The 26,644-nt window shown below is 33.5% G+C and overlaps 2 protein-coding genes across 2 annotated transcripts in view; one reads left to right on the top strand and one right to left on the bottom strand.

Moving 5' to 3' along the window:
• Positions 1-149: 149 nt before the first annotated feature.
• LOC111048375 (eukaryotic translation initiation factor 3 subunit A) lies at positions 150-5,210 on the top strand. Its single transcript, XM_022334244.2, has 6 exons — positions 150-168; positions 1,650-1,823; positions 2,820-2,941; positions 3,745-3,883; positions 4,273-4,421; positions 4,831-5,210. The coding sequence occupies exons 2-6, from the start codon at positions 1,691-1,693 to the stop codon at positions 4,942-4,944; spliced, it is 657 nt and encodes a 218-aa protein (XP_022189936.2). The 5' UTR covers positions 150-168; positions 1,650-1,690; the 3' UTR covers positions 4,945-5,210.
• A 296-nt stretch (positions 5,211-5,506) lies between these two features.
• LOC111064084 (activated Cdc42 kinase-like) overlaps positions 5,507-26,644 on the bottom strand; it is a 73,442-nt gene continuing 52,304 nt past the window's right edge. The window contains exons 18-22 of the mRNA XM_039423557.1: positions 22,653-22,765; positions 20,408-20,557; positions 19,260-19,404; positions 17,631-17,859; positions 5,507-10,020 (exon numbers count right to left, since the gene is read on the bottom strand). Coding sequence (XP_039279491.1) covers positions 9,781-10,020; positions 17,631-17,859; positions 19,260-19,404; positions 20,408-20,557; positions 22,653-22,765 — 877 coding nt within the window. The 3' untranslated portion in view covers positions 5,507-9,780. The remainder of the gene's footprint in view (positions 10,021-17,630; positions 17,860-19,259; positions 19,405-20,407; positions 20,558-22,652; positions 22,766-26,644) is intronic.

The raw sequence follows: 26,644 nt of genomic DNA, 5'->3' as shown, positions 1-26,644 counted from the left end.
TACATTTACAACATTTTTTATAGCATATTGAAAATCTATTGTCAAAAATAACAAAGCATTATTAGTTTGTGATTTCAATTCATAGGCCTGAATATATATAAAATTTTTCCTCCATCAACTGAATTTTCTATATTCAAATACGGTAATTTCTATTTTGGTTTAAAGTAGGTCGGTAAAAACTATAAGATACGGTAACTCCTTTTTATTATGCAACATTTGTTTATTAATGTTTCATTTAGTACCTTACCGTATCTAATGTAGAACATTTCAACATGTTTTTATTTTGCATTTCTTACCGTATTATCTTGTAGGGTAGGTACCTAGGATTTTTTGGTTGATTAATAAATTGTAGCTGCAAGCTACTAATTTAAGTTACAATATTACTTCAAGTACGGTACTTATGTAAACCTACGGTAGTCTATGAGTATGAATTGTAAATTTTCATCAAAATACTTACCGTACTTGTTACTGTACTTGTTTTCATCCCACTAAAAATACGGTCGCGTTATGGTCGTCATTTCTAAGAGTAGAGTTGTTAAAAGGTAGCTCTTCGGGGCTTTCTTGAATTTGTCCTGTCCCTCTGTGTCGTATGATAGCAGGAACTTTGTTGAATATTTTGCTGCTCAAGAATAATTTAGGCCCATTCCTGGCTAAAATAAAATTTTGAATTTGGTTCAAGATAAATTTTGAATTTAATGGTTAAGTATCAATGATTTCAATAATAATCCCTCAATCTTTACTTCCAAAAGATGCCTACATCAGGACTTCCTATAATAGCCTAAGATACTTTATAGGTATAGGTAATTATTATACTATAGGTAGTATGTAGGAAGTGCTGCCTAATACGCGGTATTGAGTTGCATGTTTCATACACGCGGTATAATATCACAATAGAGAAAAGATATACCTAGCAAATTATGACAGTTATCTTTTCTCTTTGGTAGCTACACCAGATTTTTTATTATCTAATTTGAGTCTCGCTATCCGTTATAGAAAATGTCTATATAGGCCTACAGGATAAAGCATTTTCGAAACAAGTATGCAAGCACATACATTCTAAAATTTTCTCAGATTTATAAAAAAAATCGGCCATGTCATTTTTGAGAAAATCGTGATAGAAATCTATCAAAATCCACTTTTTTCAAGAATATTACGGAGCTCCTGCAATTTTCCAAGAAATGAGACTCATGTCAGTTGATAGGGCTTATACATAGCTAAAAATAAATTTGAAGAAAATCGTTGGAGCCGTTTTTGAGAAAAACGTGAAAAACATGGTTTTCCAGTCACTATCCGCTTTTTTCCGCCATTTTGGATTGAATTTTATTGTCGAATCCTCATGGTATAAGGACCTTAAGTTTAAAATTTCAAGTCAATCGGTTAATTAGGAATGAAGTTATCGTGTTCACAGACATACACACACCCACACATAAGCAGACCAACGCCCAAAAATCAAGTTTTTGGACTCAGGGGACCTTGAAACGTACAGAAAACTTGAAATTAAGGTGCCCTAATTTTTTTTGGAAAGCAATACTTTCCTTACATTATGGTAATATGGCAAGGAAAGTAATAATTGAAATAATATACATTCATCTGTTGTATTTTAGAATTTATCAACTACTACTTATTGCATTTGCATCTTTATTTCGCAGATCTAATCAATTGGTTTGCAATTAAAGGGCCAGCTTCTATCATGAACAGTGCAGAAAATGAATTATCGCTGATAGAAAGTTGCAAAAAGCTGAGGCAAAATGAAATGAAACTTGAAGAGCTTTCAAAAAATCTAGAAATTGAATTGAATGAATTGAACTCGGAGAAAAAGATTTGTAAGTATTATTGGATATAGAAAACATGGTATCATGTACGCAGAATAAAATGCCTATTTTTGTTTCATTGGAAGTGGGTGAGATGTACCGATATTATATAAATGAGTGTGTGATACGTATGATACCATAATGATTCAAAGTTTTGAAATAAACATCAATACAGAATATAATATTTAATAGAAACTTTAGTAAAGTGTTTCACTGTTGCAAATGATGATGAATGGAACATGTAATGGTAGCTTTGTAAAGTTGGTCAAAGTAAAAGTTGTTTACGTTCGACTCGCCTATCTTTTCTTATACTAAATTTCCAACCACACCAGGTGGCTTTTCCTCTACCTCCCTCAGACCGTGGCAGATTATCATGGCAACAGATGAACGTGTGTAGGTGCTGTAGACTCCGCTTCATGTGCATTCTCTTTTGGGTGTCCCTAAGTTCCGTATGGAGCTCATTTTCAAAGAAGAGCTGGCACAGCAAAATATAATACCAAAATATAATAATAGGTCTCTCCAGCATTTACAGCCTTAATAGTTCTGCTATCAATGAGGTGCTGAAACTGGGCTCCAGCTAAATTTGACACAGGCGTTGTGCCCTTCCTTCTAACAGAACACTTGTCCCACCTCAAAGTATATTCGACAATCCATGGAGTAATGCTGAACCATACCTGCAGCCAACTTAAGGTCGGATTTGTTGGCTGCATAGATATCTACATGTCATCTACTTGGAAAATATGAGTAATTCTACGTCTTCTATTTCCTGGTGTGGCACAGCAATATCCTCTTGTTTCTTTGGGGCTGCAGATAAAGGTAAAACTTAATACAGAACGAGAAAGGGGCCACCAACCTAGTTGTCACTATTCTTTGCTGCGGAGTCATCACAAGCCCAGTCTTCCAAAGGGGGAACAGATGGTGTTATATGCATCTCATCATTAGTATTATTATTATTATCATTATTGTTCCATAATTTTATTTTAATAATGAATCATGATTTTCCCTCAGTGGTTGAAAAAATTGAAAAAGCAAAGGAGCAAGCATCAAACAATGAGCGTGAAATGTTGTGTATTGAGCAAAAAAACAGTAGTTTAAAGGAAGAAAATAAAAAGAGTTTGGATGCTATTATGGTGAGTAACAGTAGGGTTTCAACATCAAATGTAATTATCATGAGTAAAACATTCTTACAATATTTTTATACAATACCTTTCTGAAAAGAGCAATTGGAAACAAAACTGATTTCACTTGACCAACAATATGTAGCACTAGTAAGTGAATTAGTTTCAAAGAAATTTGAGCAATAAAAATCATTTTCAGCAATGAGATTTGGCAGTAATGTTCCTTTTAGAAATGCGCGTCGACATAATTATGTGTAAGGGTGTTTCTTTCGTTATCTAATATTACTTTTTACGCATTATCTACTACTAAACATAGGAAACATCAGACTATAGAATTAGGCTAATCAAAATCAATCGGGTTTCAGCTTGATTATTAATTGCTTGCATCAATGATGCATGAACTTTTCTCTTGACTTTTCACTGCTTTCAACTCTCGGGCTCACCAGTTGACAGTACTAATTTGAAACGTTGTTAGGCTCGTATTGAATTCGGCCACCAGTGAGGATCCATGTAAAGCACACTGGCACACCAGGATTGGCTGCCGGGCTGGCGACCCGAGTGAGACATCAGGCGGGTGGCCGCCAGAATCTGGCGACCCTAGTGTGAAGAACCCAATAAGAATACTAATGCCTCTCGACTCGCTCGGGCACTTGACGACCCACTTGCCGAGAATGGTGGCCGGAAGAGGCTTAAAGGAGGCTGGTCTACTATCCACAGAACTACTAGTTGGTGCTATTATACAAAGAGCTGCTACTTAGTGCTACTGTTCACAGAACTACTAGTTATATAGTGCTTCATTTGATTTTATATTGCAGAAAACAGCAGTCGAAGTTCAAGACTTGAGCTGGAAGATGGATTGGTTTAAGATTGTAGCTGAAAATCAAAATGAGGAATTACGGAAAAAATCTGAAAAAGCTCAAAATTTCAAGGAAGAGTTGATAAAAAAGATTAAAAGTAAGAGCAATGATATCCTTTATATTTTAATCAAAAATTTTGAATTTAACTTGATCGAATGTTTTAAATTTTACAAGTTCTAACAGTATCTTATCGGATGATATATTTTTCAAGATTGAGGATTGACTTTAGGCTTTTAGTCTGAACACAACGGAATAGAATCTGTACTTTTTCCCAGGAGAATAATAATAATAATAATTCAATATGGATTAAGATGCCGCAGTGAGTTTGTGTTGGTTTTGGGTTTACAAAATTCCGAAGGTGAGTTATTATCAAACACACCATAAATGGTAATAACGTTTCATTTTTCCATACTACCGTAATAGTATTACTTGTTATTGAACTTCTAGCGTATTTCCATTGAATAAAATAGCTGTCATAATTTACAGGTTCAGCCGAGCCGAAAAAAGAAGATCTGAATGAGATGGCCCAACTTGAGGAAACTGTAAAGCGCCTGCAAGAGGAGAAGCGGATTTTAGAATCGAAGAACTTGAAACAAATGGAAGTGTTGGTACAACAAGATATCGATAAACTTGAGGTGAGACTAATTGATAAAATATTATTTTCATGATTCAACGAACGTTAAATGATTTTAGGATGAAGATAAAATATTAGATAGCTTACTTGATAAACTTATTTCAGATCATCCATGAATCCGTGAACGATTGTAATGTAGGCTACTCGAATTAATGAAACTCGTGTTTTGGTACGACTTGTTCAAGAAACTACATATTCTCAATCTTATCTCTTTGATTGTGAAAGATGGACTATTGGAAGAACCTTTCTCGATCAGACCTTATAATTTTCTTTTTTCAATCTTAAATTCGCACTTAATTCAATATTAGCAAGGAATAATTTAGTCTGAGAAATTTAGTCCTAGGATAAAAAGCTAGAAGTAGACTAATACTTTTTATAGTATTAATGCAACAGAATCTTTTCATTTTCAGAAAAGGAACAAAATGCTACTTGTCAGATTACAGCGGCAAGTTGCTGAGTCACAAAAGCGGAAGCAACAAATGATGGCTCATTTGAATGGTCTGAAAAATGCTAAGAATACTTAAAAGTTATAGAACTCAAGAGAAGTAATGCAATACCATATATCTTTCGGAAGACTAGTCTGTTTAGTATTCGTATAATATTCATCTCAACGTATTTCTCAAATGATAATTGCGTCCGTATCATATTTAATTTTCTTCCTAGTTGTATGAGCAAACAAACGAACCAATTATCTCAGCTAATTGTCATTCAAAGCTACATTTATGTTCACGCATATCAAGTTTTGAAAATTGCTGAGAAATTCTGAATTCACAATAAATCATTCAAAATATGTCATGGTTGATTATTTGTTGTAATTTTTTCTAACCCGACTAAATTCATACACACTACACAGTGATCCGCAAGGAAGGAAGGGGACAGCCATCTCATAGCACTTTACAAGATTATTATAATTTCAGAATAACAGAAAAGAGTATAGAGTATTCTATGTTAGATTTGTAGAGTATAAATGCTTTTTACTTAAAAAGAGAATCGAACAACATTAACAGAAATACTACCTATCCTCTTTGTAATACTCACTAATAGCTTGACTTCAAACGAATGATAAGACAAGAATAATTAACACTATCTCAAAGTACACTTCTTTATTTACAGTAAAATAAATAAATACACGACAACCCTTTAAAAAGATAAATAGAATACATATATAAATATATTTTCAAAAATTGTAATGAATGACAATAAGCGATAGTATCTGAGAGAAATAAATATATTTTTAATCTTCGGAAACAATAAATAATAGTTTAAATAATGATTAATACAATATACAGTACAATCAATCTATGAACTATGAATTGGGATGCTAACCTTTCATTAAAGGTTAGCCTAACTTAATTAATCCATTTTGTATTTGAAAAATAGGAATATCAGCTTACTATGTAATTTTAATAATCATTGCTAGAATAAAGGCGTTTCACAACACGTCAATTTTCTTATAAACTATTTCAAATAAAATTAATATTTTCCAAAAATGAGGACTATTTAAATAAATGCAATATTTAAAAGAAATGCACATAGCATTATCAGTCTTTGATGAAGTCATTAATAGTTCTTATAGTTGTTAAAAATGTCGAATACAAATTTTTCCCATTATTTTATTGTGTTGCCTGAATAAAATACTAACAAGCAATTCAGGCGGTGTATAAATCAATGATTAAGGCTAATTCAAGTCTTCTATCTTATAATGAAAAAGCAAATGCTTTGGTTTAACACAAGAGAGCTATGGGTAGCATATTATGATGTAAGCTAATAATGTAGTATTAATAAGTTGTATTATTACTTAGAAATGTTTATGCAATAGAATGTTTAAAAAATACTTGTACGGAGATTCTGGATGGAAATGATTCGAGCTTACAAAAAAGTTTAAGCATCATTTACAAAATCTATGGCAAATACAAATGATAGGCTATTAATATTATAATGAAATTGACATTCGATATTATGTTTATTAAATTACAAAAGTTATTTTCCCATTTTTTAATCCGAATATAAAAGTTCTCAGAATATAGAAATTCATAATAAAAAATTGGCTGATAATCAAACCATGGCACTTGAGAACTGGAAAAATTTGTAAGTGAAGTACAAAATGAAGATTTGAAAAATTAACAGTTATTCAACAATACTGTATAAGTCAATCATGGAATAGGGTTTAATGAACTCAACCCTACCATGTCAAGTTGATGACATAGCTTCACAAAGCGTTTTTTCAAAGCTTCAAATGTCATGTTTACAACATAAAATTCTTCTCAAGGCACGACGACTAATGATAGAATCGAATGAATGTACATTTTACACGTTGATAACTTTCATAATGTTTTCTTTTTAAATTATCCAAGATCTATCTTTCTCTAGTGTTGATTATAAAATACTTTTTGTATAAAGAAGCCCAGAAAAATACAAAAAAACTTTGAATATGAAGTTTTGGATAAAACACACAAATACACACAAAATACAATTATACGTAATTATAATTGGAGTTAGTAATAACACGACTATAGAAATTGTTGATGATAAATGTATTTATTGAACTATTTCCTGATGACTAATAATTCGCAACCTACATGTTTAATTTTTGTAGTTCTATTTTTATGATCTATGAGAGCCCAAGAGAAATTCAATGTAGAATGTGAAAGCATTGAATATATTTAGTAATTCAGTAGTAACTATCGCGCTAGTATTCAAAGAACAACGATTCATCAGAAATTGCCGATAATCTAATCCAGCATCTAGACAACGAAATTGAAATTCTTTACAAACCAATACCAAGTGGCATGGAGTGAATTATAATTTTATTTCTGAGGTTTCAGAATTAATTCATGAATTCATAGACATGCTTGTTCAAAAATGACCTATCAGTTCCTAATAATAGTAATGAAATTCATTATCATGAGTGGCACATTTGGTTTTTCCAATTATGAAGTGATTTATTGCTTGAAAAAGTTACTGAAAATTCGTTTGAAATTTGGCACCATTTAAAAAATATATAAAAAGCTCTTCAAATCGAATACATAAATAATGCATCTATATATATGCATGACTAGATTGATTATACCTTGTTAGTAGAGTTTGGACGTAAGCATTTCAGCTTTAGTGATGATTTTTATTTATGAAATCAACGAAATTAACTCAACTTTGTTTGAGGAGGCACTGATAATATTAATTGTGATCTCTCTCCTGAAAAATCTTATCAAGATTCTATTAGAAATGTCAGGTCACATTAGTTTGTTAATTGCGATAAAAATGAAATTTACAATAATAGTTGACAAAACATTAATGACTTGAATTGAATATTACATATATCACAAATATGTTTTGAAAAAAGCTCACCATTACAAATACACTTTTTACAAATCCTTAAGGCTAAATCTGGCCACTGTTATGGAGATATCACAGATTTAAAAATTTTGGCCAAGAAAATTACTTTTGCATATCAGTAATTTAACTATTCAAAAATGTAGTCTATTAAGCTGATAAGTAAATATTTTTATAAAAAATTCTTTAGAAAGTTGCATGTTAAATTTAAATAACAGTGAACTTTGTTAGTGAATATTTATTATATCATGGACACATATAAGCATTAAAAATGCATTCTTTACTCCAGCAGTTAGTTAAATGATAACATTATTTCAATGGAGAACATGCAAGCCAAATACAATTATTATAGTGATTTTAAAAAATGTATATCTTCTTGAGAATAGTGATTGAATTTATGATTGAAATAACTTTACTATAACACATTCATTTATATTTCAGATTGCTTTCAACATACAAATAATTGAGAAATGTAATCACTGAAATTTCAGCTATTTAAAAATACATTTATGAAAAACTTAAAAACAACTCTACTTTGGTTATTCAAATCAGTTTACATTTATTACAAAATTTATTTGTAATACTGTTTCCATATTTCATTTATTTCAACTTTGAGTTGATGAATAAATCTAATAATCTTTATTCGTAGGATAAATTCCTCTATTGAATTTGAAGGGATACAACTTTTAAAGTTGTCAGTATAGATTATAAAAATAATAGAAACTAAAACCCAGAAAATTAATACTAATTAAAAAAATGTAAATATTCTTAAAAAATATAAACTATACGTATATACATTAAAACTTCTTACAAAAGCTATTACAATGAAGAGAAAAGAGAGAATTGCACTTAGAAGACAGATATAACTTTCATAGCTGGACATGAAAGTATATTTTTATGACATAAGAAGCATACATACATGAATAGTTCAGAGAATGTTTTCGGGGCATCAAAAGTGTATAACGAAGCTCTTTTTGAAATTGTATAAACTGTATTCAACAGATAATGAGAATTTCCATACGATTGAAGGCAGTTTATTCCGATAGTTCAATCCAGTATACACACAAATGAGAAAAGTGGTCCAATATTAAATGTATTAGAATACTGAATGTATTGAATCTCTTACTTATGCCAGTTGAAATAATACTGAAGTTATCCTACAGTGGACAAGAGCTCTGTATAATCCGAATAAGTAACTTGAACAACGTTATTTGTTTATCAATTATAATTCAACACATTTTCATAAAATTATAATTGAGAAGCAGCACAAAAACTCTCACTCGAAACAATAATGTTAGTTGTGAGTAATGGCAGTAATGTGATGTATGGGCTGCTGCTGGTATGTATTATGTATTTATGCTTACCTATTCGAATTTCAATTTTCAAGCCTCAATATAAAGGCATAAAAATTAACTTAACATTCACCTACAGTATTAGAGAGTGCGAAATTTCAAGATAATTTGGCATAAGGATGATGCTGCTGAATTTAGGATGTATGCTGAACTTACATTTCAAACAAACATATATTTTATGTAATTAGAACATTGCGTATAAGACACTGGTTACATTAGAGCTCCAATCGAATCCAATACAACAAGGTTTCAACAGTGATTCGGGTGGGCCTCAGGACTGCGAGTTTCAATTTGTCCAGTGTATGAACATAACCTAAAAGGTTCTGTTCAATATGGTTTAAAATGTAAGAGGAAAGGTTGGGAAGGTTAGGTTTTGGCTTTTAAATGGCGATATGTTAATATCTTTGGAAATGTGTTGATAATTTTATATATAATAAATACAAACAACAAAAAGTTGAAATACTCGCACTTTTGAGATATCGCACTTACGAATGACACCCGGTGATTCTATAGATTGAACTCGTTTTTACGTTTTGTATATGGCATGGAGGCTTTTAGAATATATTCTATAGATAAACGTCGTTGTTTACATGTAATGTAAATAGCAGATGATAGAAACATTTGTAGAACTTAGATGATTGGTTGGATGAAAGACAGTGAGTGATGAGACAGATGGTGTTATACTTGCGTAACCTCGCCTTCGCCGTTGGCAGAGAGAGCAGGTCGATTGAGAGAGACGAGCAGCCGTCCAGCGGCCTTGGCGACATCCCAGGCACTCTCCTCGAGAGCGGCCAGTCGGGTGGCCGTGTCGACAGCGGCCTGTGCCGGAAGCAGCATGTCCAGTCGTGACAGCTTGATCGCACGATGCACGTCCCAGTCGGTCGCGTACAGTGCCGCCAGTCGACTCTCCTCGCTTACCTTTGAAACCAATAATTTAAAACTGTAGTAGTCGAACTCCTTGAGTACGTACAACAACGACTTACGTTGTACAAGGCACATTTTTCCTTTATTAAAATTCCATCTTCATTCAAATTAGTCCGCGTTGTGTATGGATAGGTTCGACTACAGTTACTATACAGAGTGGGTGAAAAGTCCGAGAACGGCTTAATATCTCATACACAAAGATAATTTGATGATGGGTGTGATTGAGAATCCTACTCAAATTGAAAAAACTACTTAGCTTAGTATCTCATAAAAAGAAGTGATTGCAAGGTGGGTGTGATTGGGGATGTTACTCGAATTGGAAATACTACTTTACTATGACTTTAAAAATATGATCCGCCATTTTGAATGCAACTTCATTTTCTTTTTAAATAGAAAGGTGGTCGTGCGATACATGATTTCGATAGGGAATTTGAAGAAAAAATGAATGGTGGAAACCGCATATGGATATCTCATACCGTTTCGGAAATATTCACATTATTAATCAATACTATTCTAAGCAGAAAGGAGAGAAAAAAGTATGAGAACAGCTTAGTATCTCATAAAAAGAAGTGATTCCAAGGTCAGTGAGATTAGTGATATTACTCGAATTGAAAATACTACTTTACTATGACTTTAAAAATCTGGTCCACCATCTTGGATCCGCCATTTTGGATGCAACTCTATTTTTTTAAATAGGAAGGTGGTCATGTGATACATGATTTCTAAACGGAATTTCAAGAAAAATGAATGCGAAAACCGCACATCGATATCGCACACCGTTCAGAAGATAATAACATTATCAATCAGTACCATGCAAATCAGAAATGAAATACATGAGTGGTATTGATTAATAATGTGTATCTTCTAAACGGTTTGAGATATCGATGTACGGTTTTGGCCATTAATTTTTTCTTCAAATTCCGTATAGAAATCGTGTATCACATGACCACCTTCCTATTTGAAAAAAATAAGTTGCATTCAAAATGGCGGATCATATTTTTAAAGTCATAGTAAAGTAGTATTTTCAATTCGAGTAACATCTCCATTCACACCCACCTTGCAATCACTTCTTTTTATGAGATACTAAGCTTCTTTTTAAGCCGTTCTCAGACTTTTTCTCTCTTTTCTGCTTTGAATAGTATTGATTAATAATGTGAATATTTCCGAAAAGGTTTGAGATATCGATATGCGGTTTCCGCCATTCATTTTTTCTTGAAATTCCCTATCAAAATCATGTATCGCACGACCACCTTCCTATTTAAAAAAAATGAAATTGCATTCAATATGGCAGATCGAAGATGGTGGACCAGATTTTTAAAGTCATTGTAAAGTCGTTTTTTCAATTTGAGTGGGATCCCCAATCACACTCACCGTCAAATTACCTTTGTGTATGAGATATTAAGCCGTTCTCGGACTTCTCACCCACCCCGTATAAAGATACAGTAGATACAAACTGTAGGTTTGACTAGTAAAGAAGACGTATGGTTGGCTGACCTGTCGGTAAAAACATGGGAGATTGCAGGAGAAGCAAAATATACAGCTGTTGCTGTGTCGACAAGGTTACCAGGCCAGCTAGTAATACATGCATCGACCATTACTTTGTTAAGTTACCACCCTTGTACGAAGCAGCTACAACTATAGTACAAACCTCAATTACCGACCACTACGCCGTGTGCATGAAATTATTCACACCTAACAAAAAAACCGCCCAATAGAGATAATTATTACATGAAAATAGATTGGAATAGCGTACAAAACACTTTGTCTTTGCAGAATTGGAACCATGTCACAAACGAAAATAATATCAATCTTGCAACTAATTCATTTATACAAACTACACAGAATATTATTCAACAAATGACAACAAAAACTAAAATATCAGCTAAACATACAAAAATAAAACCATGGATTACTAGAGGACTTATTAATTCCATACGCCATCGCGATAAATTAAGAAAAAAACTTAATAGACAACCTTATTGTATTTCCTTGAAAACTGAATTTACTCGTTTTAGAAACATGCTACATTCGACTATAAAACAAGCAAAACATAATTACTATAAAAATAAAATCGATGAAGTTTCAAATAACCCACACAAGTTCTGGAAGGTAGTAGAAGAAATCTCTGGAAAAGCCAAAGGACCCCATTCATTCCCAATCGACGCATTTGCCCAAAGAGGAGATCCTACTTCAAAACCTAACATTAAGGACATTGGGAATACTTTTAATCAGTATTTCACATCAGTTGGGTCCATACTCACTAGCTCCTTGAATCCAGTAGGGCAATCAGAGATCAGAGATCAAGAGTACGTGGTCGATGCTGTCTTCAAATTGAAAGAGGTGACAAAAGAGGAATTATCAAATGTAATTAATAGCCTCAAAGGCAGGAGTGCTCCCGGGTACTGTATTCCAACACGGATAATTAAAGACAGCCTTCATACACTAATAAACCCAATACACCACATAGTGAATCTTAGCATTCAGACAGGACAGTTCCCAGAATACCTAAAAATAGCGAAGATCATTCCAATCCACAAATCAGGACCCAAAAACGAACCTACAAACTATAGACCCATTTCTCTGTTATCTACTCTGTCAAAGATCATTGAAAAATGCATTAAAATACAGTTAATGGAATATTTGAAAGAAAATAACATTCTAGCACATAACCAATACGGCTTCCAAAAAGATAAAAACACCAATGATGCATTATTTCAGGTAAACAAATACATAATAGAGTCAGTTAAAATCAAAAATAAAGTTATCATGACATTCCTGGACCTGGCTAAGGCGTTTGATTCAGTAGATAGAGACAAGCTTCTTAATAAACTTAAAGCTATTGGAGTTAGGGACACTTCTCTCCAGTGGTTCAAAAGTTATTTTTGTGAACGCCAACAATTTGTTCAGATTGATGGTGAAGACAGTGATAGGAATGGTGTAGACTATGGCGTCATTCAAGGTAGTACGCTGGGTCCAGTACTGTTCTTGATATATATTAATAATATTTCCCGGCTCAATACTACAAGCAGGATATCCTATTTGCTGACGATACAGTGGTTATTTCTACAGGTAGGGAATGGGAAGAAGTTTATGAAAATGCCACTAAAGATCTTTCCAAAATAAAAAACTGGTTTGACCATAATAACCTCACTGTGAATCTTGGCAAAACCAAGTACTTGCCAGTTGTTACAAGAAACCAACCAGACCCAGGGCTGAGACAGGTGAAAATGCACTCATGTGGGGATGTTGGATCTTTATCATGTGCTTGCGGGGTAATTGACAGAGTGGATCAATATAAATATCTGGGGGTCATTTTTGACCATCAGCTGAGTTGGGCACCACATATGCAGTGTGTCAAGCAAAGGCTACGACGGATGCTGTATGGTCTATCTCAGTTGAGCCAAGTACTTGATACCAGATTAAGTAAAAGAGTATACCATGCTTATGCACAGTCAGTGTTACAGTATGGTATCATTGTCTGGGGAGGGGTGTCATCTGCTAGCCTGGAGCCTCTCTCGGTTACCCAGCGCACCATTATAAAAAAAATTCTTAAAAAAGAACCCAGATATCCCACGTCGCTGTTGTTCTCGGACTTCCCTGTGCTCAACTTAAGACACTGTATATTAAAACACTTCTCACATATATCAGGAAACACAAAATAGAACTACTCAGCAATATTCAACATAACTATCAAACTCGACACAGAAATAACCATGGATATTCAACACCTCAATTATATCACGGAATAGAACTTAGGTCTCCTCACTATCTAGCACAAATCGTCTATAGAAATTTGCCCAATGATATCAGGGAGGCTGAGAGCTGCAGCGATGTGGTGTATAAAAGGAAGCTGTTTAATGGTTGATTGGCATAGGTTGGGCTGGAACCGAGGGCTTACTTCATTCCTATGCTTCTTAATCTCTACAATTTAATAAATAAATTGTCACAGTCTTGAGTCCTCTTGCTCTTTTTTTTTAGGTCTTTCTTTCCATTTAAGCACTCTTCACAAATGGTCACAAAAACAGTGGTAGGGAAGTGCAATAGTCTGTAGATTGCACTCTATCATACTAGCATATATGTTAGGTTAACTTAGTATTATGAATGTATATTATTTCGCTTATAACTATTTCAAACTTAATTTACTTTATGTTATATTCTTGCTCATAGGAACTCTCCCCCATTCACAGATGTATAGTCTTCTTGGGGATTCCACTTTTCAATAACGTTACAAGTTTAAATAAAATATTAAAGTAATTTATCTTTATATTTATTGCTTTATTGTAACTTAACTATATTTACAAAATTGTAATTTCATGTGGAAAATAAATTGAATTGAATTGAATTGAATACACATACTACCAAAGACGTTAAAGAGGTATCTTTAAGGTCTTTGCATCTTTAAGGTCTATGCATACTACCACAGCTACCTCGATACCTCGGCTAACGGATCGCCGGAGTTCCGCCTGCCCTGAAAACCACCACTCACCAAAAAAATGGCCAGTTTGTACGGACGCCATCAAAGTGGAATAGTGTAAGACAAACTAGGTCCATTCCTATTTTACATCTATCATTTTTTGGCAGCACTGAACCTGTATTCCTCTTAGTTTGTAGTAGTCTAACATTAAAAAGGCTGACCAGTGAATAGGTCTATTAAAAGTGTTCATTATAGGAGTTATTATTAGTTTTAGTAATATTCTCATATTGGTAAATTCCATCATATTCAGGGAATCAAATTTATGAGAACATAACGTTAATATCATTTTTTCTTAAATCTCTTTCTAGTATCTAACTGTATTGAAAACAAAACTAAGATACTTATAGGCTCAGATATAATATGCTCAGATCAGACAAAGTGGTCAATTTGCGTTATCTATTTTATAGGTTAGTTCACAAAGTAGAAGATTCTTCTCTTCTTTGAACTCTTCTTCTATGTGGTTAGTTCTAATATAATTAATGATCATAATCCTGTCTTTTCTAAACTAAAAAATTCTATTGACCGAACCGTTGACTGCTTGACCAGTAACTTGAAATTGATAGTCGAATATGATGAATAAAATGGAATACTATTTATTATTTATACAAATCTTAATATTATATTGAAATAAAATTCTTATTTATATTTTGAAAGAGTATGGATACTTTCATAAATTTAGCATTTATATACCAGCGAGTTTTAAATCAGTTTCTGCTAACGGTACCACTTTATAGTTAACCACGTTTTGAAAGATCTCTCTTCATGTGCGAGAAGCGACAAGCTGGATCAAAGAAGACCTAGTTTGTCGTCGTCCCAGTTTGACGAAATAGCCTAATTTTATCACAATTAAGTGTTACGTTATTCTTTTTTCCTACAGATACCCTGAAAAGTGGCCATTCCTGCACTGATTATAGAACGCAAAGAATCACTTTTCCGCTCTAGTGCGGGAAAATTTTTTTTTGCACTCCAGATTTGCAACATGACAACGCAAAATAGTTAGTAGGTTATATGGAGCACCAGAGCAGCAACATCAAAATGAAGTTGGTAACACTGACTTTGGTGCACGTTATAATAATAATATCAAGGACACCGAGTTCGAGGACAGCCACCACATGAGTGACAGCCGCCCCTTCATTCAAACACTACTACATTATTTAATTTGACAATAAATTAAGGTTTTCATTAATAATAAAATTACACAGAAAAACATTTGATGCATTTCAGGGAATTTTATCCATCATTACCCACTTTTCATATTCAATGGTAACTGTAGGAAAAATTTAATGTGAAATACGTGCGCAAAGTTCCTCTGCTGCACTCAACAAACCATTCCGCACTCGCCTACGGCTCGGGCGTAAACATTTCAGAAAACTGTCACTTTGCGCACTAGTTGCACAAATAACTATTTTTCAGTTTTGTTACAATTTGCACCCACCCATAGTTTATTTCTTGTCGGCCATACATATATTTGTGGAGACGCTTATTCCTCCATTAGATAATTATTATTGGTGTCGGCCTATTCATAGATTACACAATTTTACCAACATTTTTTTCAATTCAACAAAAAATTAAAAAAGGTATTGAATAATACATTACAATTACGAAAAACAATGTGAAATATTTACGCGCTACTTTCGAATACCATGTGATTTAAAAGCATGCTTTGGTCGGTGAGTAAATATTTCATATTTTGAACAATTTATATTAGTATGCAATACTTCATTCCAATGTTAAAACTTGATGTAACATAGAAGTTCGTAATGGATCAAGAAATTCAAGGAATAGAAATATCTATGCCTGGCAAATTTACGTTGTTTTTGAAACAGGAACCATAAGTTCAACAAAAACATAGTAGTCCAGGCAATGAATGCTCTAAAAATAGCATAGTTACAGATAGCAAACATCTATAGTCCAGTCAAGGAAATGTTGAGGAGGGAAAAGTTTGGAAGAGAATTTTTGAACCCGCAGTTCTGTTTAGGGAAGTAAGTTTAGGGTATCAAATTCCCCACCCCTACCTACTGTGCCTAAATTAATAAATATTAATGCTTATCGTTGTTTTGTAGAGCATTGAATTCTCTCTAATAAGATGTATTATTTTATTATTCCAAGTTCTCCTTTCATTGTTGTAGCAGCTTTAATGTGGAGGTGAAATTTTCAATTTTGCAGTGTCAACTGAGCGGTTCCACACCTTTAACAGAGGGGATAGAGATGCGCACTTTTGCTATGTTCACCTCCTAACTCAATTGAGCTGCAAAGCCGCTTTAGTGATGAGTTTGAACGCAATGTTCCAAAGATATAAGCGTGGAAGCAAAAATCTAAAAACAAACTATTAAACCACCCTTATCTCTTTAGCACATGAGATAGGGATGGGGGTCTTTTAATATGTTATCCTTCTAACTAGTTCAAAAAAGATACAAAGTCAAGATCTGAGTTCAAAACTTTCCCTCCAAATTCCTTTGTCAATAATTGGTCTGTTGTTGCAAGACTGGAGATTTCACACTTAACAATAAAGTTGCTGCAACATTCGTAGGGAAATGCGTAAAAGTGTAAAATTATACTTAAAATTGAAGAAAATGTAATGCTGTTAGAGATCAGCATAGATTTTTCCCATTGATTTACAAAAAGTTATGAGCAAAAAAAGCAAGAAATTGGAGGCAAACGTGTTTTTTCTTGAATGTCACACCTTCAAGAGCGGATATTTCGAAAACTATAGAGGATATAGAAAAAGTAATGAGATGAATATTGTAATAAATTGAGTATGCTAGAATTTTGTACGGAACAAGCATGTTTGTAAAATACATATTTTTCGAGTTATATGCGAGAAACCAAAAAATGGTACCTTTGAACCACCTCCACCCACTTACCACAGGGGCGAGGGGTTCGGACTTTTGATATGTTTACCTCCTTACTACCCTTAACAGAAATGCTGGGTCAAAAATTGTCTTCCAATTTTTTCCCTCCTCAACATTTCCTTGACTGGACTATAGAGATGTTTTAGCTATCTGTAACTATGCTATTCAATGGCATAGTCGTGTCACAATAGTAAGAAGGCAAGCCGACTAGTTTATGCTCTGCCATCACTACCCACAAAAACCAATAGTGGCGATGTTGTTGTTGAGAGTAGGCCTACCTTTGGTCCGAGGACTTTGCCCATGATGCGAACTTCGTCGCTGGTGATGCCGCGTGCCTTGCCGCGTGTGCGACTTGCGTTGGGCGCATCACACGCAAACTCCAGCAGGTCTTCACAGGACACGTGTTCGCGCAGCGGCAGGCCCCCCTCTCCTTGCTCCTCCTCCTCCAGCCGGTCCAGTGCGTCTGCTAGCCGGTCGTCGAAAGTGCTGTCCCCCCCACTCTCACAACTGACAACAAATACAACATAAATACAATACAAAATTGTCCCCCCACTCTCACAACTGACAACAAATACAACATAAATACAATACAAAATTATTATTATACAGCATTCTATAGCTGACAAACCTTTGCTGACAATGGTTATTTTGTGAAGTAGTATCCACAGGATTAATCAATTTATCTTCACATGGCAGGCTTATAGTCTCTCTCAAATGGCTCTAGAGCCCCAATTCAGCTCTGGCCTCAACCAAACATAGCCACTATTCATCTCTATCCATCGCCGCTCTCTTTCATCCCCATAAACGTAACATTTCATTAGAATCCTTTTCCCACCCTATCTTCCCATTATCTTATAGTGTTTTGATTGAATAAAATAGTACACCTAAACTTATTTCTGTTTCTTTTTTCAACAATACTACTTACACCTGAATTAAATTAAATTTTAAGGGCTACTGAAAGTATATTTAAACACAAAAGAATATATCAAGTAGCCTTTTATTTTCAAGTGTAAATTTACACTTATGATTTACACTTGAAGATGGCTCTTGAAGAGTTGAAACTAGTTGTGTTGCGATGAAATAAAATGGTATTTGATTATATGATATTGTGATTTATTAGCTAAACCTGATTATGCGATTCAATGGAATAGATGTGCCTTGGAAAAAATAACACAAAGAAGGTAGTTTATTCAATCAAAAAATTTAATACAACCTAAATTAGACCCTGACGAACTTAGTCATAGATCCATTCTTTTGCATAACTTATTATCCCTTGAAAATGATTAATATTTAGATTTCGAATTAATTTTTAGGTTTTAGAACATTCAGCTCAAGTAGGGTGAACATTATTTTTATGTTGGTTTCAAGAAAATAAAATATTTTTTCAAATATTTTAAATATTGTGATAAAATTCTCTTGTTTGGAAGTAAATTAATCAGATAAATTCAAAATTCTAGTTGATACATTTTTTTGGACTTGGAATTGTGTGTAAATAAAATCATGTATCTACATTAACCTCTAGACTATTTTTAAAAACTAAGGTTAAAAGCAGTTTTGGGCAAATGCCTGTTGTTTTCACCTGGATTGTATCTATTGTCTATGAATAAATAAATAAACATTTTTCATCATCTAACATTTGAAATTTCAATTTTCAAGAACAAAATTAATGGAAAAAATCCTAACCCCAAGTGACAGTGCACAGCTATAGTAGAATTGCTGTACGAAGCAAATGCATTCAAGGATTTTGACTCTAATTCCCATGGTAAAAAGGCATAATTAAGCATTGAACAAGTACATGTTATATATTACAAATAATTATAGTATTATTACAATATTACAACTATCCGAAGCCTAAAAAGAGGCACATTGGCAAAATGCATAAGCAAATAATTGAAAACTATGATTACTTCTCTGTTTGAGCCACGTTTGCAGCCATCGCAGCATCAGCACAGGCTGTGGCTTCTTCTTGTACGTTAGGAACTTCCGGGTTTTCAGGGCTAGCTTCTTCTTCAGCTTCGGGTTCTTCTTCTTGAAGGCCAAGGTAGACTGGTTCTATAAGAGATCAAATCATTCATTCAATTTCTATAGTAATTTCTCCAAATTTCCATGATTTTTTCAAAATAGTATATCTTTGGGCAAAGCAATGTTTTTCAAAGGAGATAGAATTAAGGAAAGTTGAGAATGAGCTTGTTGGGCAGAAAAGGCAATCGATGGCGAGTTTTTGGTATATCACGCTTATTTTCTGTCAGTTATAAGATATGGAGTAATCTTTTTGGGGAAAAGTATCGAGAATAATGGAATATTCATACTGCAGAAAAAAGCTATTAGGATAATTTATAATATTAATACAAGGAGTTCTTGCAGACCTCATTTTAAAGAAAAGAGATTGCTGACGGCTCCTGCTATTTATATATTAGATTTAGCATTCTTCGTTTTCAAAAATAGACGAATGTATGAGGAGAACCAGGTGAGTAATCCCCATAATACAAGATTTAGAGGTTTTGTTTACCCACATCATAGACTTAGCCAGCTGGAGAGTGGCATGTTTTATATGGGAATGAAGATATTTAATTCAATTCCATCCCACATAAGAGAAATTAAGGACATGAAGGAGTTCAAAATAACACTCAGGGAATATCTTATTGTATTGTGTCCTTACAGGTTAGCAGGCTTCCTTGTTGGTTAATGTTTGATTAATGTGTGTTATGTGAAATCTATTGTGTTCTATTGACTGTTGTGTTGAAATAAGAAGGATGGTATTAGATATTAGATTAAACTTTGACGTGTCATATACTGCGGGATCGTTGCTCCCTTAATACAGTTTAATAATTGTGACGAACAAGAAAAGTGAAGTAGAGTAAAGTAAAGTGATGTTTACGTGAGCTGCGTACAGACTTGAGCGCCAAGAAGACGCGCATTTAGCTCCTAATCAGCTATGCTCATCATATATTTGTGTGGGCAAGACCATATTAGGCGTGTTTATAAACGTGTTTTCACTTGGCTGAAGTGTAATACTATTCAACGTTGCAAATGAATGGTAAGAGCGAACACTTGCCTGAAGTGGGCGGATCGGAGAGTTTAGCGCAGACGGCGCGCGCCGCATTGCCCGGGATGATGAGTGGATGCTTGCGCTGGTGGCGCGGCTTCTGCGCGGGCAGAGTCTTCGACCTGTCCCTGGGTGGCAGCGGAATCGAGTTGCCGTTTCCTACATTCAAACATAGAGAAACGAAAACTATATTTAGTTCATATCTGATTCAAACAACCAATAAATATAACTCGGCTAAATATCTATGAATAGATAACATTTTGAAATACAGGGTTTTTCAGAGAAACGTGAAATTTTGAAAGTTGAATAATTTCAAGAAAAACAAATCTTTAAATGAAGTTCATATCATTTGATAGTAAAAATAATGCCATTTTAGAATAAATACAGTAACATTTATTTATTTTTGAAGATGACGTCTTGCAGGTGTATTCCTTTTATTCGCAAACATTCCTGTAGTCTCTTCGTCACATTGTCTATGGTTTAACGTAACATAACAACTGGAATTTCTGAAATAGCTTCTCGAATCTTTGCTTTCAATTCTTCCGTTGTTGCAAGTCGACTAAGGAACACTTTGCTTTTAAGGTGATCCCACAAAAATAAATCAAAAGCTGTCAAATCAGGGGATCTGGGAGCCATGGAATTATCATTTCTCGAAATTATATGTTCCCCAAATAATTGGTGTACAGCTGCCATCGATATTCGTGCAGTGTGTGACGTAGTGCATCCATGATAACAAAATAGCGAGGTTTTGTTGACAGGCTGGCATACGTTATTCAGTGGTAGCAATCGCCCACGGCTATCAACACAACTTTCAAAATTTCCCGTTTCTTTGATTCACCCTGTACATACTTTTCAGACTACCAACAAGTGATAGATTCTTAACCTTAGTTTGCAGGACAGGGCATTATGGTCAATGTTATTTTACAAGAATACACACTGCCGTTTTCATGCTGATTTTATCCATATGAACTAGGCTCCGTGTTTTGCTCTCTCTATCCCACAATTAGCTCACAGTCTTTCTGGTTTTTGTGAAATCTCGCAGCACTGTACTCCACAGAGCATTGCTGTAATCTAAGGTTTGCACAGACAATAAAATACAGGATAACTGTTATCCAAAGGCTGGTAAAACTTTCAACCGATCCACGAGAAATGCTTGTAATATTCTGCCTTAACAGTACAAATTTAAATTTGAGGGGAAACTACGGGTTTAGAGAAAAAATACATGAGAGATCAATACTCTCATGAGTATTAATCTCATTAATGAGAGTATTGCTCTTATTGATACATAAGAGAATAATGATAAACAATATTATAATGTATGGATTTAATAACCAATATCGGGGCACCGAGCTTTGCTCGTTATTTATTTATTAATAAACAGAACTCAATTCTTTAAAATGATTGGGGAAGGACTAACAGGCACAGCCCAAAACTGTTTCTTCCCCGAATTTTGATTTATACACTATAAATATTCCAAAAATAAGATTATGTTCCATACACTTGAATTCAGGTGAAATTTTCAGTCCAAATATTTGAAAACATAAAAGTTCTAATTTAGATTGTTTACATACCAAATTGAATAACAAAATAACACTCACTAATCACTTAGAACTGTAAAATAATGATTAACTTTGAATATTATGATATATACCATCTCATATCAACAAATTAGATTACTGTATCTTGATCGAGTCAATTAAAATTTCTAGATTTCTCGCAAGGTATGGTAAGCTAATTGATTACATAGCTGACCTCCCACACAGGCACACACATATTCAGTTATCGACAGACGACGAAATCATCATCTGTTTTTCCAAGGATGAATTATCCTTTTCATGTCCTTCAGCGAGTTTTCTCAGGGATGAGACTTAGTGCAATCGAATTCTGATATCATAAACCTACTATATTCAAAATTTCGTGAAAATCGTTAGAGCCGTGTTCGAGATCCGTTAAACATAAATAACCATATAACCAGATATAAAAATAGAAAAATATAAACAGATATAGAGAAATTGCTCGCTTAATATAATATGATATATTTATAAATTACGAAATGAAAAATAGAAAATTTCACTTGGAAGTTTTTTCAAGCAATATTTTTAGAACTATGTGAAAATCAGATTATTGATTATGATGGTACAAAATCAATACATGATAGTACATTATAATTATTTATTTTAAAATTTTTGGATTTTAATTTATTTGCATAGAATAGATCTCATTTCATGAACGGAAGAGTAATAGGGGAAAGTACCTTCATGGTCCGATTCATCGACGGCATCGGCTGAAGATAGTAGAGCAGGTCCAGAGACTGTTTTTTGCAGACTCAACGTATCAGAACATTTTGAAGGAAGAGTACTGCTACCACTGGAATACAATCAATATCAATAATTCTATTCAATTAAACACAATTTACATGAAAGAAATCAAAATACAAAAATCACAAAAAAATAAATTTATAATAAAATAATCAAACAATAGATTAAAACAATAACAAGTTCATTAATATTATTAAAATGTAAATGAATAATCAAATACAAAATAATAAAGATAAGCTGCTTGTAATTTATCCTCAACTATTTGAATAATAATAGAGAATATTTTGTTCTTCCACTTCTACACTACTTCCACCATAATTGTTTCTACACATCGTATCCACATGGATCTTCATCCTTCTTTGAATCTTCAAGGCTGTTCGGTACACCTTTTTATTTTTATTTAAATTGAATAACCTTCTCGATATAATTGTTAAGATCTTTATAAGATTGAGAAAGAGTGGCAACTGCATTTTTTAATTGGTCTAATAAGCGAGTTATGAGTTGTTGAAGTGCTAAATTCCGTTTTCTTTCCAGATCATAAACGGTTTCGAATTTTCCGTTGGAGTTTTTTTTAATACATTCAGAATATCATTGGCTTAGTCCTAATATGCGTTTTTTCGCGATTAATGCCAAAATAAACAAGTTATCGAATTTACAAAAAATGTTACTTTTTTATTTATGAACGATATGGGGAATAAAATGTTTTAGTTTGGAAAGATACATCTTTTGAATTTTTAAGAGAAGTTCTAATAATATAGTCGGAACCGTTTATGATCTGGAAAGAAAATGGAATATGGAAATTTAGCACTTCAACAACCCATAACTCGCTTATTAGACCACTTAAAAATTTCAGTTGCCACTTTTTCTCACTCTTATAATGATCTTAACAATTATATTGAAAAATCTGGTGTGGCGCACTCACACAACTTTCCTTGCCGTTATGGAAATAATTTTATTTTTATTTGGATCCGTGGTTCTTTTCCTCGTCTTCGATATGATAAATTAATAATAATTTGTTGAAAAATTTATTTGCCTGTAGCCCTACACTATTTTTTTTTTTAATGTAGAAATTGATCAACTGACGCTAATGTTCTCGCGCAACTCAAGACTAATATTTAAAGATCTAAGCCAGCTGGTGACAGGACAATAACACTGCAGACACACGAGGTCTGCTATCTCTTCATAGTGAATGATTTAATAGAATCAACAGTTGCCAACAGTTTGCAATTTAATAATCTTATTTTCAATTTTAGGTGAAAATGTTACTGAACATTAATTGTAGAGATTTTCATGATCAATCTTCTCCACTTGAAATTTTTTGTTTAAACTGTATATGAAGCCTGATAATTGGTAATCTAAAATCAAACTTCACATAGATGGGGCGCAGCTCCTGAAATTTTTACAGATATGGGACTTGTGGTAGTTGATAGAGCTTATCAATGACTATTTTAGGTATGAATTTGATCAAAATCGTTGGAGCCGTTTTTGAGATAATCGCGAAAAACCCTGTTTTTGACAACATTTTCGCCATTTTAGCTGCCATCTTGAATTGCATTTGATCGAAATTGTTCGTGTCGGATCCTTATAGTGTAAGGACCTTAAGTTCCAAATTTCAAGTTATTTCGTTAATTGGGAGATGAGATATCGTGTACACAGACGCACATACACTCAAACACACACACACACACACACACACACACACACACACACACACACACACACACACACACACACACACACATACAGACCAATACCCAAAAACCACTTTTTTGGACTCAGGGGACCTTGAAACGTATAGAAATTTAGAAATTGGGGTACCTTAATTTTTTTCGGAAAGCAATACTTTCCTTACCTATGGTAATAGGGCAAGTGTACCGATCAGCCTTAAGCCAGTTACAGGCACATCGATTTTTCGACGTTCGATTTTTTCCCGCCCTTATGAATTTTACCAGATAAAACAGGACTTTACAAACATCATCTGTTTAATCTAATAGAATTTATAAAAAATCTGGTGTGGCGCACTCACACAACTTTCCTTGCCGTTACGAAAATTGATCACCTTACGCTAGTGTTCGCGCTCATCTCAAGTCTACTATTCAAAGATCTGAGCCAGCTGGTGACAGGACAATAACACTGTAGACACACGAGCTCTGCTATCTCTTCATAGTGAATAATTTAATAGAATCAACAGTAGTTGCCAACAGTTTAAAATTGAATAATCACATTTTCTCGAATTTCGAGCTTATTTTCAATTTTAGGTGAAAATGTTACTGAACATTAATTGAAGAGATTTTAATGCTCAATCTTTTCCACTCGAAATTTTTCGTCTAAATTATATCTGAGACCTGATAATTGAAAATCTAAAATAAAACTTTGCATGAATGGGGCGGATCTCCTGAAATTTTTACAGATATGAGACTTGTGGCAGTTGATATAGCTTATCAATGACTATTTTAGGTATGGATTTGATCAAAATCGTTGGAGCAATTTTCGAGAAAATCGCGAAAGACCCTGTTTTTTGACAACATTTTCGCCATTTTAGCCGCCATCTTGTATTGCATTTGATCGAAATTGTTCGTGTCGGATTCTTATAGTGTAAGGACCTTAAGTTCCAAATTTCAAGTTATTTCGTTAATTGGGAGATGAGATATCGTGTACACAGACGCACATACACTCAAACACATACAGACCAATACCCAAAAACCACTTTTTTGGACTCAGGAGACCTTGAAACGTATAGAAATTTAGAAATTGGGGTACCTTAATTTTTTCGGAAAGCAATACTTTCTTTACCTATGGTAATAGGACAAGGAAAGTAAAAAATCTTACTTCCAAAAATCGATGTGTGTCCAACTAGCCTTAAGGAATGAATTGAGTGTTTGCCATAAGGTGAACGATTACAAATAAAAGAATTGATGAGATTAGTGAAGGTTAAATTTGTTTAAAAATGGATAAACTAATCTATAGTTTGTGTAAAATAAGTTGAGACTTGGCCCTCCAACCGAAGAAATTACAGGGTTGCCAAATCGTGTAAAATTGTAACTTTCTCAAATGTCCAATTCAACGTCAGAATTGGATGTAGAATATCATCCCCAATATCCTAGTAGCACTAAAAAAGATTAAGGGTTGAAGGATTAAATGATAATTTATCTTTTATGATAAAATTGGAAACATCGCGAAGATTTGTTTTTCTTTTTGAATATCACTTCTCTCAGAATCATGGGGCGTCGTAATGCGTAATATTCTATATCAAATTAACGGGGAGAATGTGTCCTTTATATTGGTGTCTGGATCATTTATCCGACTTAAAGTTATTTTTTAATTAATGATTATGTTCATCAATGTCGAGACATTTCGAGCAGAAAACATGAAATTTTCGACATGCTAGAAACTTTTTTGTTTCAAAACAAAATAACCGATAACACAGAGGAAACAACAGCTGACGACAAGGAGGCGAGTGGATAAAAAAACCGGATAAAATGGTATCTATTATCGATCTAATAATCTACAATGAACAGTTTACTGGAATTGCATTCTCTTCTAGAAAATGATAATGAACTTTCAAATGTAATTGATGATTATTTTAACTATACACCTGAAGGATATGGGGTTAATACAAAATACTTTAATATTTATGTCATGAACATACGAAGTTTGAGTAAAAACTTTGACAGCTTTGTATATTGTCTGGAAAATTTCAAATTAATATATGATATAATAGTACTAACCGAAACATGGCTTGAAATTATGAACCCACTCTATTCAATCTAGATGGTTATCGAGTTGTAAACAAAAACGCTAAATATAATAAATGTGACGGTATAATAGTTTATATAAGAGAAGATCTATCTTTCACGAATATAGATTGTGATATCTGTGAAGCAAATGCTATCAATATAATTGTGAACACCGGGCTAGATAACTATAT

The sequence above is a fragment of the Nilaparvata lugens genome, chromosome 3 (genome assembly GCF_014356525.2).
Source record: "Nilaparvata lugens isolate BPH chromosome 3, ASM1435652v1, whole genome shotgun sequence".
In the NCBI taxonomy this organism is placed as follows: domain Eukaryota; kingdom Metazoa; phylum Arthropoda; class Insecta; order Hemiptera; family Delphacidae; genus Nilaparvata; species Nilaparvata lugens.
Note: the sequence above shows the minus strand (reverse complement) of the source record. Positions and strands in the feature narration are given on the sequence as shown.